This window comes from Podarcis vaucheri (assembly GCF_965113315.1).
Source record: "Podarcis vaucheri genome assembly, chromosome: 4".
Lineage (NCBI taxonomy): Eukaryota > Metazoa > Chordata > Lepidosauria > Squamata > Lacertidae > Podarcis > Podarcis vaucheri.
The window spans coordinates 87,464,470-87,481,464 of NC_138762.1; the positions used below are offsets into that span (position 1 = coordinate 87,464,470).

Here is a 16,995-nt window from a genome sequence, read left to right on the forward strand (position 1 = left end):
TTTGGGCTCTGCCTAGGCTGAGACTCTACCCTCTGACATAATTTTAAGCCTGGGATTATCTCTCTCTGTATTCCAATAATTTTGATCATGGCCCGTACATCAAGAGTTACAGGACGGTCGCTTTGTGATAAGGGGATGGGCCGTTCTCCAGATGGACTATTAATAAATCCAGCTTCCACAACTTCCTTTCCTAGCCTTTGAGTTGGTCACTGGTATTTCTGAAGGGTGCTGTTACCTTCTCTAATCTCATTGTAAACCTCATTCTTAAAATGTTCGTATTTAATTATTATGATGATTTGTTTCACTCCTTTGTTATAGAAACGACTTATTGCCCAGACAAAGATGGTCTTAAGAGTGCTGTTCCTGTATATTCCTCTTCCCATGTTTTGGGCACTTTTTGATCAGCAGGTAACTTTGAAAAGAAAGTTGTTAACAATTTATTCAGGTGTTTTAAAAGCTCCTATCCCCACCCCATCTAAGTCATGATGTATCGTTGGATATGCACTGTTTATTTTTTTCAATATTTTTGTTATAATACTTTTCATTATTATTGGTAGGTGTTTTAGCCGGCAGAACAATCTTGCTTGTAAAAAAATTAATTAATTATATGTCAACTGATGTAACATACGTGATTATGTGTGAGAGAAGGCACAGCAGATTTTTCACCTATGATTGTCCACTTAGAAGTTATTTGCTGAGTGTTATTTTTATTTTTGGTATGCCTATAGGCTGGCAAAAGCTTCTAAAAATTAGTTGTTCTTGCCTTTTGGCATTGTTGATAAAATTACTTATTCGGTTTCTTACCCATAGTTCTTTTCAACATGGACACAAGGTGTCCTAGTACAGCAAATACTTTTGATATTCTGCAGACACTTACTGTACCCTGAGGATATTTAGTGACAATTGCTTTTTAAAAGAAATTTCTAATGTTTTCTTTCAAAGGGATCACGATGGACATTGCAGGCCACAACAATGGATGGAGATTTTGTAAGTTGTTTCTTAAACTTTCACAGCTGCTTGAGCTCTGGGCAGATCTTAGGTTGTATGTTTGGATAATAATAATAATAATAATAATAATAATAATAATAGACAGAATTTGGTCTGATTCAGCTGTACATGCATGGGTACTCTTGGCTAGATTGGGCAAGGATATTTAAAGTTTCAACTTACAAGTACCTTAAAACTAAGATATACACCTCTCTCTTTTTATCCAGGGCCCTGTTCAGATTCAGCCAGACCAGATGCAGGTGCTGTAAGCTTTTATATTTATGTTTTCAGCTATTTCAAGCGACCTTTATATAAGCTGTTTGAAAGTTATTAACTTTCTCGTGTTTTTTCCCCTTTCCTCTCAACAGACTGTAAACCCAATCCTCATTGTTATAATGGTCCCAGTTGTAGATGCTGTTGTTTATCCTCTAATTAAGAAATGTCACATTAATTTCACGTAAGTGAATGAGGTGAAATTCAGCAAGTTGGGCGGCAGTGGGGAAAACATACAGATTAGGTGGGGTTGGTATTTAAAAACATTTTTAATATGACAATTGCTCTCCAAAGTTTAGGCAGAACCGCACAACGAAAAAATTCCTGAAAATTATCTTCAGATGAATTTTGGTCTTACCCTCAGGCAAATGGAAAAAAATGTGGCTTTATTGCTGAGCATCAATAACTAAAACTAGAGCACTTATTCTATGGGCTATTGCTTCATATGCCAAGGGAAGATTTTGTGATGTCTGAAAGTCGACGGAATGAGCTTTGAGCCTGCCATCTTCCTTAAGTGCTATAAATAATGTAGTGAAAAGGCTATAAACAATGTGGCTTTCTGGAGAATTTAGGCTAGTAATTAGTGTTATAGAGACCCTAAAAGCCATGGGGATATTTAATAAGTTCCATCTTTGCAAGTAATTTTCCCATGGACTACTGGAGAATATTTCTAAGATGCTCACAGGGATAGTTTACAATGTGCAAAGGGGTAATTTTAATCATTTTCAAAGACTTGTAAGCAGCAGTGGGTTTAAATTTCAAACTGTGGCAGGGAACCTGTTGCTGTTCAGATGTTATTGGGCAGCAGTTCCCATCAGCATCATCCAGCACGGCCAGTGAGCAGGGATGATGGGAGTTCTAGTCCAACAAATATCTGGAGAGTTTCAGAGAGTTCCCTGTCATTGTTCCAAGCCAAGTATGCTTCTGAAAATCTGCTTTCTCCATCTTCTTTCACCAGCCCTCTGAGGAAGATGACAGTTGGCATGTTGTTGGCGGCTTTGGCATTTGTCGTTGCTGCTGTGGTGCAGGTACAGATAGACGTAAGTAAAAAAAAATCTAGCAAGGCCTAACCATTTAGCTTTTCGTCTTCATTTTTACCACTAAGGCAAAGGACAGAGGTTTGATTTTGAAGTATTAAAAATTGTTTATACAAATTAGACAAACAGAAATACCAAATCCTGCAAATAAAGCATACAATGAAAATTTGAAAATATTTAACACGCTCAACCCCCCCCCCCATATCCTTCTTAGCGAATTCATATATGAGGGAATGCTGAAAAGATAGGGTGAATTATATTTATGGGGAAAACAAGAGACCACTTTGGAGAACATGGAGTTGAATAGGGTCAAAAATTATCTGAGAAGGGAAGGCCACAATTCAGTAGCAGAGGACATACTTTGCATTCAGATGGTCTCCAGTTACAGCACCAGTAAGGTAAAGGGTAAAGGGACCGCTGGCCATTAGGTCCAGTCGTGGCTGACTCTGGGGTTCCGGCGCTCATCTCGCTTTATTGGCCGAGGGAGCCGTTGTACAGCTTCTGGATCATGTGGCCAGCATGACTAAGCCACTTTTGGCGAACCAGAGCAGCGCACAGAAACGCTGTTTACCTTCCCGTCGAACTGCTAGGTTGTCAGGAGCAGGGACCGAGCAACGGGAGCTCACCCCATCGCGGGGATTCAAACCACCGACCTTCTGATTGGCAAGTCCTAGGCTCTGTGGTTTAACCCACAGCGCCACCCGCGTCCGTTACAGCACCAGTATATCTAGTTAAATGGATATAATGTACTAGGCATACTGACAGATGACCTGTCTTAAGGGAGCTTCAGGTTTTCATACGATGATATAAAATACAACAGAGAAAACGGGTGGAAGGATCTGTCAATTTTGGTTCTTTCGGATTCTCTTTCTTTTCCAGTCAGGAGAACAAAAAAAGGGGGCTCTGTGGAAAACAGGAAATGGTTGAGGGCTCCCCTTTCAGCTCAGGAATAGTTATTAAGAGAGAGGCAGAGCCTAGTTTGCTAGAGACAAAGCAGTAAGCTGGAAAGAGACAGAGCAATGCTTGATTCCTGTTTGAATCCAGGCCTGCGGCTGTCGGGAAAACAGGCCCTCTTGGGGTGTTGATGCTGTGAACCTCTGCATTGTAGACTCAGGCTGTATATATGTGTAAATAAATTATATATCACAAGTACACCACAATCTCTTCTTCATTTCCAAAGTAAACACAAACCCTGGCCTAGAATCCCTAGAATTTTGCACTGCTTGGAGATTAGGGTGGCATGCAACCTCCCTTCTTACTTTTATAAGGGATTAAATACTGGCCATGGACGCGGGTGGCGCTCTGGGTTAAACCACAGAGCCTAGGACTTGCCGATCAGAATGTAGGTGGTTCGAATCCCTGCGACGGGGTGAGCTCCTATTGCTCGGTCCCTGCTCCTGCCAACTTAGCAGTTTGAAAGCTCATCAAAGTGCAAGTAGATAAATAGGTAAATAGGTAAAGTAGATAAATAGGTAAATGGCGTTTCTGTGCGCTGCTCTGGTTCGCCGGTGTTATGTACTGAAGTTATCACCCTGGGCCAGCAGGGGGATACTGTAGATAGTTATGCAAATGAAGGATCGAAAGTGACGTTCAGTGATTGGATAGTTTTAGAAAGTTGTTACAGTAACAAGGTAGTGGAGCTCTATATAAGCAGGCTGACTGAGCCCTTCAGTTCAGTTCTGTTCCAGCTTACAAATAAAGAGCTGCTTTGGAAGAATCGCTGTGTCATCTGATATGTTCACCCACAACTTAACAGACAGAAGCGGTTTAGTCATGCTGGCCACGTGACCTGGAAGCTGTACGCCAGCTCCCTTGGCCAGTAAAGCAAGATGAGCGCCGCAACCCCAGAGTCGGTCACGACTGGACCTAATGGTCCGGGGTCCCTTTACCTTTACCTAAATATTGGCCATATGGGTAGAGTCACACTTGCAGGGCAGAATTTGAGAAATGTAGGGTGAGTTAGTGTTTCCTTTCTCCCACCCATTATACTTCCATGCAAGTTTCCTCCTCAGTTATGCAACTTACCCTGAAATGGACTAATTTGCCTTTGGAGCCCAGCTGAGAGAGGGGAGAGGGGAAACACCTATTTAAAGGCCTGGGGATTTGCCGGAGAAAATCAGTAGCAGTGGGAAGGTTTAAGCAAATGACTTTGCTTCCATATTAGTATTTTATGAAAAACAAAAGATTTGGAAACTTTAGGTGTTTCTTTTAATGTATGGTTTTGCCCTGGGAAAGAAAGAGGTGCTTTTTAAAAAAGGTGACCCTTTTTTTGTACACATTTTTCTTCCTCTACAGAAAACTATTCCAGTTTTTCCTGCTGCAGGCCAGTCCCAAATCAAAATAATAAATATGGGGAACACCAGTGCAACAGTTAACTTTATTGGTACCAATAAGACTGCTGAAGTGGGTCCTGCAAATTCAGTAAGTTTTGAGAATTAATTGCGCATTTAATTTTAACTTTTGTATTATTTGAATCTGTGACATGTGCTTTTTTTTGGTAATAACTATTCCATTTATTCATGTTTTGGTGTTTTCACTGGTGGATGGTTTGCGATTTAAATAGTCCAAAAGTGGAAATGGTACACTGAAATTCCATTTAGATCCCGCTTTAATGTCCAATAGGGTTCTTGGGACAGCTTCAGCCAGTGCTTTCTTTAAGAAAAAAAAGGTGCTTACCATGAAGTTGTTACCCTAAGTGCCACAACATCTGGAAAAAAGGTGCTGGTACTATTTACCCTTGAGTACCCCCAGAAAAAAGCACTGGCTTCAGTAGCAAGGCAAAACAATTATTTTCCATATTTTCTGTTGCAACAGAAATATTTCCCTTCATTCTTATTTTTTCTAATCTAAGGGTGGTTTTACCAATCTAAGTTTTACTTAGAATAAGCCCATTAAAATGAATGAACAGGACTAGAGTCCTTTAATTTCAATGGGTCAACTTTGGGTAAAACTTATATTCTGTACAGTTGTTGCTTATAGCTTATCCTTCTTAAAATGTGATCGTTTGTACAGGATATCCTAAATGAAGTGCAATTTCTTATATCCTGGAACTGGTGCTTCTGTTATATCCCCAAATATTGTTTTTGGTTTCTTGTTTTATTAACAGCATCCACCGTAGCTCCAGGTCTATGTCAGTTGTATTCAGTGGCGGAGCAAGTCGATTGGGCGCCTGGGGCGGCGTGCGTTCCCTGAGCCCAGGGCAGGACGCTCCGCGGGGCCTCCAAGGAGTCTGCCTGCCTCCTCCCACTCAGCCGCCCTACAGCTGATGGGGAGGTGGCCGGGGGACCATTTGGAGCAGCGTGGAGCATGCGGGCACCCAAGCCACCTCGTCTCTCCCAGGAGAGATACATGGCATGGCCCTGCGGTGAGTGCCGCCAGGCATTTTGCCATCCCCTCAGTGGTGACACCTGTGGTGGACCGCCACACCGCCCCCTTCCTCCACCACTGGTTGGATTACCATAAAGGTTGTTATACTCCAGTTTTTCATGTTATGAGAAGAAGGAAAAGGTTACAGTGGTACCTCGGGTTACATACGCTTCAGGTTACATACGCTTCAGGTTACAGTCTCCGCTAACCCAGCAATAGTGCTTCAGGTTAAGAACTTTGCTTCAGGATGAGAACAGAAATCGTGCTCCAGCAGCGCGGCAGCAGCAGGAGGCCCCATTAGCTAAAGTGGTGCTTCAGGTTAAGAACAGTTTCAGGTTAAGTACGGACCTCCGGAACGAATTAAGTACTTAACCCGAGGTACCACTGTACATCAGTGTTGATTTACTACCTCTTTTGAGAGGGAGGGAGAGAAACAAGCAAGCAAGCAAGCAAGCAAGCAAACAAACAAACAAACACCCTATGAACTTCACATGCATTGTGTGTAGCTGTAATTGTTGTGATCTGTAATATAAGAGGCAAGCTCTTTGGTGAAAGGAATGTTAACTGTTTCATTGTATTTTATCTTTGTTTATAGACAGACTACTTCACTTTTGACACAACCGAGTTAAAAAATATTGATATAAACTTTGGGAAGGAATTTTTTAATCAAACGTTTGTTTACGTGGGAAAAGAACGTCACACCCTTCAAATATCAAATAGAGCTGGGGTCCAAGCTGAGCTGGTAAGTCAGTTTAAAAGCTAGTTAAGAAACCAGCCTTCTAGTTTCTGTTGCATATCAAAATAATACTCAGGAAGTCCAATGCCAGGTAGATACTTCTGGCAACTTTCTGAAAAAAACCTGTCTTCGTTGGAAGCCTGAGGGAAACTGAAGCACATAAAAGGGCTGATACAGCTGTACTAATAAAACATTTTAAGTGTGTTGTAAGTGCATTATACAAATGTGACACTAGATGGTATGATGAGCTATTTCCACAACGTTTTTTATTTGTGTCTAGATTCTACCGACATTAATCTTGGTTAAGGATAACCAGAGTTCTGTATTCACCAGTGTTGATAGCTGACTTCAAATCCTTGTTAGGAGGGCAGTCTGTTGTCCTCAACGGTGATTAACACTGATGCTAATTAACACTTGGCTTGTAATTCTATACAGAGGTGCAGCCAGGGTTTACAAGGCCCTCCCCCAGGACCACCCTGAGAGTTGCAGTTGTTGGGGGGCAGGGACAAACACGCCCAACATCTGCACTTGTTCAGGAGGCAGCCAGCTAGGCATGTACCTGGTTACAGGTGCTCACGCTATTGTTTTGAATTTAGAATATATTACCCTTTTCTAAAACATAGTGGTGCTTATTCCCAGGTAAATGTGTTCAGCATAATCACGATGCTACGATGATTGAAATGTTTTCGAAATGGAAAACCACACATGATCAAAGTATTATTATTATTATTTTTAATGGGCTTGGCAAGCTTTCTCCTGCTCTAACATATAATAATAATAATAATAATAATAATAATAATAATAATAATAATAATTTATTATTTATACCCCGCCCATCTGGCTGGGTTTCCCCAGCCACTCTGGGCGGCTTCCAAAAGAATATTAAAATACTGTGATACATCAAACATTAAAAGCTTCCCTAAACAGGGCTGCCTTCAGATGTCTTCTAAAAGTCTGGTAGTTGTTGTTCTCTTTGACATCTGGTGGGAGGGCGTTCCACAGGGAGGGCGCCACTACCAAGAAGGCCCTCTGCCTGGTTCCCTGTAACTTGGCTTCTCGCAGTGAGGGAACTGCCAGAAGGCCCTCGGTGCTGGACCTCAGTGTCCGGGTAGAACGATGGAGGTGGAGACGCTCCTTCAGGTATACTGGACCGAGGCCATTTAGGGCTTTAAAGGTCAGCACCAACACTTTGAATTGTGCTCAGAAACGTACTCGGGGCCAATGTAGGTCTTTCAAGACCGGTGTTATATCAGGAACGAAGAAGCATTTCTAAAACATGGAATAGGAGCCAGGGAGAAGGGAAATGTTAATGATGTGGTTCACAACTAAAATATCACACAAGGCTGCCCGAAGGAGACCTTGTGAGACCATTAAATCCAAGGTCTAAAACTGCCTATGATGTTATGGTCCATGGAGGCATATCCCAGGATCCATATTTCTCCATCTTCACCCATATTTCAAAAGGGGACACAGTCCACCCCTGTTTTCAGTTGCATAAGCATTTTAATATGGGAGCATTGATTCAAGTTGAACAAGAACTGTTTATGAATGCTGAATTATCGTTTGTACAAAGCATTGGTTAAAAATGAATGGCATTATAAAATAGCCATTAGACTCCTCTAACCCAAAATCTCCGTTCTCTCAGCTTGTGGATGGCCTCACAGAAAAACCAGAGCAAGGAAACAATGAGATCAGGTAATATATTCGTTTTTATGTTTTTTAATTTTATTTTAGAAATTGACTTCTGTTCAAAGGGAAATGAGTCCTGTGTCATTTTCCCCACCTTAATCACTAGTGATTTTCAAAACATAGGGCATTCTGCAGCAAGTTCCTTTGCTCTGCCCCACACAGTCAGTCCATCTGTTGCTGCCTACTTGTGGGTACAGAACAACTACGTGTAGTGATGCGTTGACTATCCCTAGGCCTAGTGTAGTGGGGCTGAACCTTTTGGCAGTATGCATGCATGGACTATAATGTTTCATTCCTGTCTGAATGATGCTTCAACAACAATGGGATTTCATAAGATATAACAACTTCCTTTACCAAAAATTGGAGCAACTGAGAAACTGCGCTTTTTGGCTACATAATTTTTTAAATCTTTCTTAACAAAGTTGTTCAGCAACATCTGGAGGGCCAAAGGTTCACCATTCTTGAGTTATCCATTACAGTGGTACCTTGGGTTACATACGCTTCAGGTTACATACGCTTCAGGTTACAGACTCCGCTAACCCAGAAAATAGTGCTTCAGGTTAAGAACTTTGCTTCAGGATGAGAACAGAAATCGTGCTCCGGTGGCGCAGCAGCAGCAGGAGGCCCCATTAGCTAAAGTGGTGCTTCAGGTTAAGAACAGTTTCAGGTTAAGAACGGACCTCCAGAACGAATTAAGTACTTAACCCGAGGTATATAAATGAAAGAAGAAATATGTCCTTTCACTTAAGTTACACAGACCTTCAAGTCTTGGGTGTCACAAATTCATATTACCTTGCATGGAGTCTCTGGACTTCATAGTTTGTATTAATAGTTTGATACAAACGACTGGGAATGCTTGCTAGTGCTCATAGAAGTTGGCCAAGGATGATGGGAGTTGTAGTTTAGCATCAACTGATGGGCCAAAAGTTCCCCACGTCTACAATAACTGATAAATTGTGTTGTTTAAAAACACTTAATTTAAATCATGTCTTAAAGGTTCATAAACAATATGGATTCAACTATTAATATCACTATGGATGGAGTTACCTTTGGATATGTGGGTTATTTTTCTGCCACAAACTACACGGCTTTCGAAAGAGGAGAGTAAGTATTACTGTTTGCTTGCCAGATTTTTTAAACCTGCCCTTCACCAAAAGATCATGGGGTGGGTTACAACCATATAATATATGTCATAATTTTCCATGTATAGGATGCCCCTGTGTATAAGACAACCCCTATTTTTTTGAACCCCTAATTAAGAAATCAGTAGTTTAAACTTTTGGGGGGGGGATCTCAAAGTTGTTGAGCTACTTTGGGGTGATTGCCCTCAAAGTTATTGATCGCCCTACCGAAAACCGTGTTTATGATGACCCCCCCATTTTTACTAAAAAAATTAAGAAAAAACCATCGTCTTATACACAGAAAAATACGGTACAAGTAAAAACTTTAGTTATAAAACAAATAATTGTCTTATTGCAATTATTTGTCTCAGTGCCAACATTTGTTTGATGAAGTGGGTTCTAGTCCATGAAAGCTTATGCTACAACAAATCTGAGTATCTTTAAGGAACTGAGAATACTCATGGGATGTGTGCTTCAATAGACTAGGGTATACTAGGCAGAAAATCTGTGACTGGATCTCTGAATGTATTTTTCACTGCAATAGAGCTATGAGGCCCGGAATTTGATTGATAAACTGGTGATGGTGGAGATATTTTTAGTCCCTCTTGCGCTGTACTGTTTGCCTGTTCTAAATGGCCCCTTCAAACTGCTGTTAGTCTTGTGAGGGAGAAAATGTGCACACTTTTTGTATTAATATGATGGCAGCCACCACAAAAAATACTGCTGCTGTCAGGGGCTTCCATTTTCCCCACCATGCCCTGGAACAAATGCAAAGTCCAAGGTAATTATGAGTAAATAAAATGCTGGCTGCCAGAAGACAGGTGGTGGTGGTGGGAGTCAGCTCAAAAAGAGAGAAGAAGATCCAAATGTGAGAAAACAGATGCATGCTTGACCTATAAGCGTGGGTGAGTTTTGGAAGATTGCATTGGGGTTGGCAGGAGAGAAAGCTGTGTAAAGCAAGTGCTCTTTTTCTAGACTAGCTGGATGGGACCCTCTGGCTTGTAGGTGGATTTTGGCCCACAAGGCCTCTCCATTTCACCTGCCAAGGCCATATTCCCCAAACCACATCCACCTGCTCCATACCTGAAGTCATATGTAATGTCAAGTATGGGACAGTTACAGATGTGACTAGATCGACTGCTTTCAGAAAGCGGGATTAAACTTGGTCAGTGACTCCCCTTTACCCTTGCAGGCCAGCTTTGACAGGGCCTGCCAATCATCATCATGGTGTCGGATTATTGGCAGGTGAAATGGAGAGGCCTACCCACCTGTCAAAGATACAGATTTAGCCTGCCAAGCCGAAAAGGTTGCCCCCTCTTGTTCTAGAGCCTCCTAGTTCCTGGTGAGAAGTCATTAAGGAAACATGCATTAATTGGGGTAGCTTTTACTTTTTAAATGCTATGGTAGACATAGGCAAACTCAGCCCTCCAGCTGTTTTGGGACTACAACTCCCATCATCCCTAGCTAACAGGACCAGTGGTCAGGGATGATGAGTTGTAGTCCCAAAACAGCTGGAGGGTCGAGTTTGCCTATGCCTGTGCTATGGAATAATATAATTCATTTTGATCACTAGTAACGATGGTGCACTGGGAGAGTGGTCAGAAAAACTTCCTTAGACAATGTCCTGTCACAGCAAGCTTTAGAACTGGGAGTAAGCTGTTAACCCGAAATGCACGTGGTTAATGATCGTAAGCTGAACAAATAATGCTCAGGCTGTTGCTCTTAATACTAGCAATTCTTCTTCTTCTACTACTATAGCTTCATATAAGTGAATTAAATTGGGTAGGTTGTGTTGATCAGACTTCTTTCCCCCCCTCCCATCTTTCTTCTCAGAAAAGAAATCACTGTTACCATTCTCAGCGATCTTCGTAACTGCAGTGGCAAGTCTTTGACATTTGGGTATGGCAGCGCTTACTCTATTGTAGTAGATGGGGTAAGTTGTTTTGCTTATCTTTAAGGAATATTGAAACACCACTGGCAGTTGAATGAAAGTTTCTGGGTACCTGTTAACAATGGTGCATGAATTATTCCACATGAATTATAATGGTGTTTTTATCCTCGTTATGGCTTGCTATCTGACCATAAATATCAAGATTAGGGAGTCTGTGACCCTGCAGCTGCCATTATCCTTGACCATTCTCAATGCTGGCTAAGACTGATGATAGTTGGAGCCCAACAGTATCCAGAGGCTCACCAGTACCGATATATAACAAATATCACACCATAACCATACCAAAGTTACCAAAGCAAAATATAACGGTATATGACTAGAAGTATACTGCTGTTGTAAACACATGTAAAAGATTAGCACTGAAGAGTTGGTATAGCTAATGATGGAAGTCACAGTAAATGTAAATAGGATCTGTTTAAACTTAAAATACACAAGCCACTTTATAATTCAAAGGCTTTTGGTTTCAAATTAAAATATACCTGGATGATCTGCTATCTATTGAAGATTTAGTTCCTATCTGTCTGACTATAGACTATCTGACTTTTAGAAGACCTCTGAACGCAGCCATGTATAGGGAAGTTTTTAATGTTTGAAATCTTAACTGTGTTTTGATTTGTTGGAAGCTGCCCAGAGTGGCTGGGGCAACTCAGCCAATTGGGATTATTATTATTATTATTATTATTATTATTATTATTATTATTATTATTATTATCATCATCTGGTAGTCATAATATACAACTCCCATACTTAATCCATAGTCATGTGCTCTTCTCTGCACATTGATCTCTTTATATGAACATGCTTTCCCATTCACTTTAGTGGAGACTGTATCTCCCTTCAAGCATTCCCTTGTTTCTTCCATCGAAATGAATGGGGAGTCTTTGGTGACATGGAAGCTCTGTCAGTGTGCACAGTGGAGATTTTGTAGCCATCGGAATCTCTGGACGAGTGCACCTGAGATCACTGTGTTTCTCATTGTTGATTTGCTTATAATAATCTTTTTTAATGTGAACAACTTAAAAAAGGGGTAGTCTTTTGCAGTTATTCATATTTTACGTCTTCAGTGTCAGTTTACGCTGTGATTAAAGTTATTTTTAATTTGTGCTGCCTATTTAAAATGCAGGGCTTTTGTGTGGATTAATGTAATTTGGTTTTCCTTTCAGTGCAACAGCAGTGAAGTACTCCTCAACTATGTTGAAGACATTCAACCCAACACAATCAGTATGGCCTGGCAAATTCCTCAGTATTTCATTATCACCTGCGCCGAAGTGGTGTTCTCAGTCACTGGACTATCGTTTTCATATGACCAGGTAGATGACTTTGCTTGAGAGATGTCTCAGTTGCAACGGTAGCCTTGAGATGTTATAAAGTAGAAACACATGCAGACTGCTCCCAAGGAAAGACCGGCAGTAGGGTTTGCAAGTGAGCTTGTAGAATCTATGTCTGTCAGATGGATCCTAAGCCATCTGATACACACAGCATAGTTCTGTGAACTCAGATTTGTATTTTTCAATGGTGTTCTCGTTATGAATATTTTTCTAGTCTGCACAGTACTTCCCATGTAGAATCTGATACAGTTCAGCCTTTCTCAACCTGTGGGTCCCCAGATGTTGTTGAACTACAACTCCCATCACTCCTAGCTAGCAAGACCAGAGCTCAGGGATTGAGAACCACAGGTTGAGAACCACTGACAGAGCATGTGATTCCGTAAAGCCAAGCTATGGGGTTTTTTGGTGACTAGGTGTGATCAAAAAAAGAACAAAGAATTCTACTCTGTTCCAGAAGTAATTTCTTAGCTTGCAAACGATTACGAGCTACATCCAACCACCAGGAGGGCAAAACTAGATGGTGCATATAGCAATCACATCAGGAGTGTTAAAAACAATTAATAGAAAGCTCAACAGAGTGGGTGGGTGGATGTTTCTTGACATTTTTTCCTTCATGGGAACTGCGATCCCATTGCAACCCCAGTAATACCCCTCCCCCCATGTGTGGATGGCATTCGCCCTAGTAAGAGCAAAAAACAAGTCTAGGGGTGATTTTAGTTGGAAACACAGTGGGGAAGGAAAGTGTTGCATCCTCTGCCTCCTGAGTTTGGTATTTAATCCATCCCCATAGCCTTGACATAATTGCTAAATATGCAACTGGCCCTTGAAAAGCCAATTTTGAATCATAAATATTCGATACTGTACCTCAAAACAATGTGCAATTAAATAACTTGTTTCGGTAGGCTCCTGCAAACATGAAGTCTGTTTTGCAAGCTGGATGGCTGTTGACAGTGGCTGTGGGGAATATCATTGTTCTTATTATAGCTGGAGCTTCAAAAATTGAAGAACAGGTAAAGTAAACTTTGTCTTAACATCAGGGCTACAAGTTTTTATATCTAGATATACTGGTGAACACTATTGTATGGGGAGAACAGTCACTAAAACACAGCTCTATTACTATGGCAGAGTTGTAGTTTCAGTAGAATACTGAGCATGCAAAGATGTCAATACGATGCACAGCAAGAAATACAGATGGCTTTGAATCCTTGATCTCTAACGTTAGTTTTACGTGTTGGAATCTTTGGTATAGGTTCCATGAAGGTAGCAGGGGTCCAGTACGATAACAACACAATCCTATGCATTCAGAAACAGGTCTTGCTGTGTTCAATAAGGCTTGTGTGTTCATATGGGCTGTATATCTTGTATCCTGTATGGGTGGGGAGTGGGGATAAGTCACTGGAGAACCTTCACACTCAACATCTGGAACTTTAATTTTGGTACAAAAGCATATGGTTAGGTGGGAGAACTTCAGGAAATCTGGTGATTCTGGATGGTAGCAATTGTTGTTGTTTTTTTTAAAAAAAATTTTTTATTAACAAACCAATCAAATCACATTAGTTCCAAATTACAGAGCCAAATTTTAAATTTTTGTTGGGGGTACCCATGCTTCGAGCTCAGAAAGGGATCCAATCAGCTCTATTGCTGCTGCTTTGATATTCACAGTTCTGTCCAATTAATATTCACAGTTCTGTCCATTCCTCTCTTTGTTGTTTTCCTCCTTTCTTCTTGTTATCCTTTCTTTGTTCCTTTCTTTGTAACCTCTGATAGTTGGATGGTAGCAATTGTGACATGACTTGCAAATCTAAAGATGGAAGACTTCAATTAACGACTCAGAAGTTTTAAGTTTTTGCAGAGCACAATTTTGTAGCCCATGTACTAGCAGCAGTAGTAATAATAGCATAGCCAAAGAAAGGTTCTGTTAAACCTATAGAAATGGAAATCCCAGTGAGGTTCTCTAGATACCAGAATTTCCGTGTTTAGTGCCAGACACAATCCTACAAAAATTACCCCTGCTCCTTATCCACTGCCTTTGTGGAGCGCAAGGGAATTTGTTCCCCATCAGGCTGCAACCCCGCTTATCTGAGAGTAAACCACATTCAATTTGACAGGACTTATTTCTGAGTAGACACAGTTAGGATTGCAATCTCAATTTTCCTGAACCATGCGCTACTTCCTAAAAGAGGTAAGCCAGGCAGTTTGGATTCCCAAGGGCACTTCATGTGACTGTGCTAATATTTGAAACAAGCCTTAAAATAATGTAATGACTTCTGCTAAAAATCCGCTTGTTCTTTGAATTAATGCATAAATGCTTATTCGTTAGCAATAGCATGTTGTGTATATAAATATAAATATATATAAATCTAAAACCTTTTTTTTTTACTTTTTTTTTTACAGTGGGTAGAATACGTTCTGTTTGCAGCTTTACTTGTTGCAGTTACCCTTGTTTTTGCCATCATGGCCTATTTTTACACTTATGTGGATCCAGTTGAGGTTGAAGCTCAAATGGTAGAGGAGGAAAAGAAGAGGGAAAAGGAACCGCCATCTTATGAAAATGGAAATGCACCCGTTTTACAGACTCAGATGTGAGCGTATACTAAAGGCTGAATGAGAATATAAACTGTCATTGGGACATCTGCATCTCTAGTCCAAGACACACAAGTGCTGCCTTATCACTGGGCAGGGATGGTTCGTGAACACCATCAAAATACACACCCTCCCTCCCGAGGGCGAAGATTAAGAAATCTGTTCTCCTGTGAAGAAAATGAGGACCCCCCCCCCAGTTCTTTCTCAGCAGATTTTGCACTTAAAAAGGGATCTGAACCTAATTACACCTGACCACAATGAAAAGACATTCAAAGTATTATTTTTTTATACAGAACTGCTTTAATTTCATGTTGTATCACAAAACATACAGGCTTTAGAGGCTCTTTGATATGCTGTCCTACAGATAATGATTGCTATTATACATGTGTGGGGGGTTTTTCCTCCTGAGAACACGTATCTGAGCCAGTTGAATGTTGATGACCCTGGTATTGCACTACACGCCTCTTCCTTTGTTTTCTGCCAGAGGACTGCCAAATCTAGCTTCAGGTGCCTACTGTGGTAGAGATGAACAAAGAGGAATTGCATTATAAACAAGCAAAGGCAAACGAAATAAAACTGCGACTCGAAAAATGAATAGTTTGGTTTACTTTCTCAGAGGAAGAAGAGAGCTGGGCTTTCTGTGGTGTAGTGGTTAAGAGCGGTAGTCTCGTAATCTGGGGAACCAGGTTCGTGTCCCCGCTCCTCCACATGCAGCTGCTGGGTGACCTTGGGCTAGTCACACTTCTTTGAAGTCTCTCAGCCCCACTCACCTCACAGAGTGTTTGTTGTGGGGGAGGAAGGGAAAGGAGAATGTTAGCCGCTTTGAGACTCCTTAAAGGGAGTGAAAGACAGGATATCAAATCTAAACTTCTCTTCTTCCTCTTCTTCTTCTTCTTCTTCTTCTTCTTCTTCTGTTTCATTACTGTTGAGGATCAGGATAGCGCAGGAATTGCCAGCCTTTTGTAAATCCATGGTGCCACGACATCACTGCAACCAGGAACACACCATATTCATTACAATAAAATGCTAATTTAAGAGGGTGGAGGAGCCTCTATGGGGGCACCAGGGAAAGCTTACATCCTTCATTGGCCCTGCCTTGAGTGATTCTGCCTGTCTAAAACATGTCCGTGAACTCAAACAATGCTCCTTGTCTGGGTGGAAGATAGAGAGGAATGCAAATACAACCTGGCCTGCTGTACAAAGGTAAAATTACATTTGTAGCTTTGCCCACTTTTGCCTTTGTCCTTGCCCTCCACTCTCATGTGGCCTTTGGAAGACTGTCCAGAAGGGAATGTCACCTTTTGCACTGCAAAGGGTTATCTACTCCTCATCTGTATACAGTGCTATTTTTCTAGAAAAAAATAGGTGCTGGAACTCACCATAAACGCCTCCCTCGTTCTGTTAGAATGGCAATGGTGCCAACTGAGTTCTGGCAAGTCTCAGCTTAAAAAAAGGCCTGTCTGTATGACTTACATACCACCCCCATCTTCAGACTATCTTATAAACCAAAAAAGATTATCAAAACAAGCAACAATCTAAAGAGATTTATTAAGGTATAACAGAGAGGGATTGGCAATTGATGGGCTATGGTGAGGCCCCCTTTTCGTGGTAACAGACCAGGGCTCTCTTCAGCCACATTACTGCAAATTCCAGGACACATGGATGTTAGACTGGAGTAATTATACACTGCTGCTACCGGGACCATAGGAGTTTGTTAAAAGTCGGAAGCATTGATAGAAGGATTTTGGGAGATCCATGTATATGTGGGTGGAAGGAAGGATCAGATCAAGTAAAATAAATAATTAAATCATCCACTGGCCATCAACATATAAACCTAAAAGCCTATAAAATCCCTTAGCCCGCTACTTAGTTGCATAATAAATATGATATACAGTACATTTAGATACAAAGAGTGGAAGGGCGG

The 16,995-nt window shown here is 41.1% G+C and overlaps 1 protein-coding gene across 1 annotated transcript in view; it reads left to right on the forward strand.

Moving 5' to 3' along the window:
• Positions 1-15,666, forward strand: part of SLC15A1 (solute carrier family 15 member 1) — a 39,783-nt gene extending 24,117 nt beyond the window's left edge. Inside the window, exons 11-23 of the mRNA XM_082218634.1 lie at positions 319-408; positions 943-987; positions 1,215-1,247; positions 1,356-1,444; positions 2,219-2,300; positions 4,593-4,718; positions 6,259-6,405; positions 8,045-8,094; positions 9,085-9,192; positions 11,043-11,142; positions 12,324-12,470; positions 13,391-13,498; positions 14,883-15,666. Of these exons, the coding sequence (XP_082074760.1) occupies positions 319-408; positions 943-987; positions 1,215-1,247; positions 1,356-1,444; positions 2,219-2,300; positions 4,593-4,718; positions 6,259-6,405; positions 8,045-8,094; positions 9,085-9,192; positions 11,043-11,142; positions 12,324-12,470; positions 13,391-13,498; positions 14,883-15,074 (1,317 nt within the window). The 3' untranslated portion in view covers positions 15,075-15,666. The remainder of the gene's footprint in view (positions 1-318; positions 409-942; positions 988-1,214; positions 1,248-1,355; positions 1,445-2,218; positions 2,301-4,592; positions 4,719-6,258; positions 6,406-8,044; positions 8,095-9,084; positions 9,193-11,042; positions 11,143-12,323; positions 12,471-13,390; positions 13,499-14,882) is intronic.
• Positions 15,667-16,995: the final 1,329 nt, after the last annotated feature.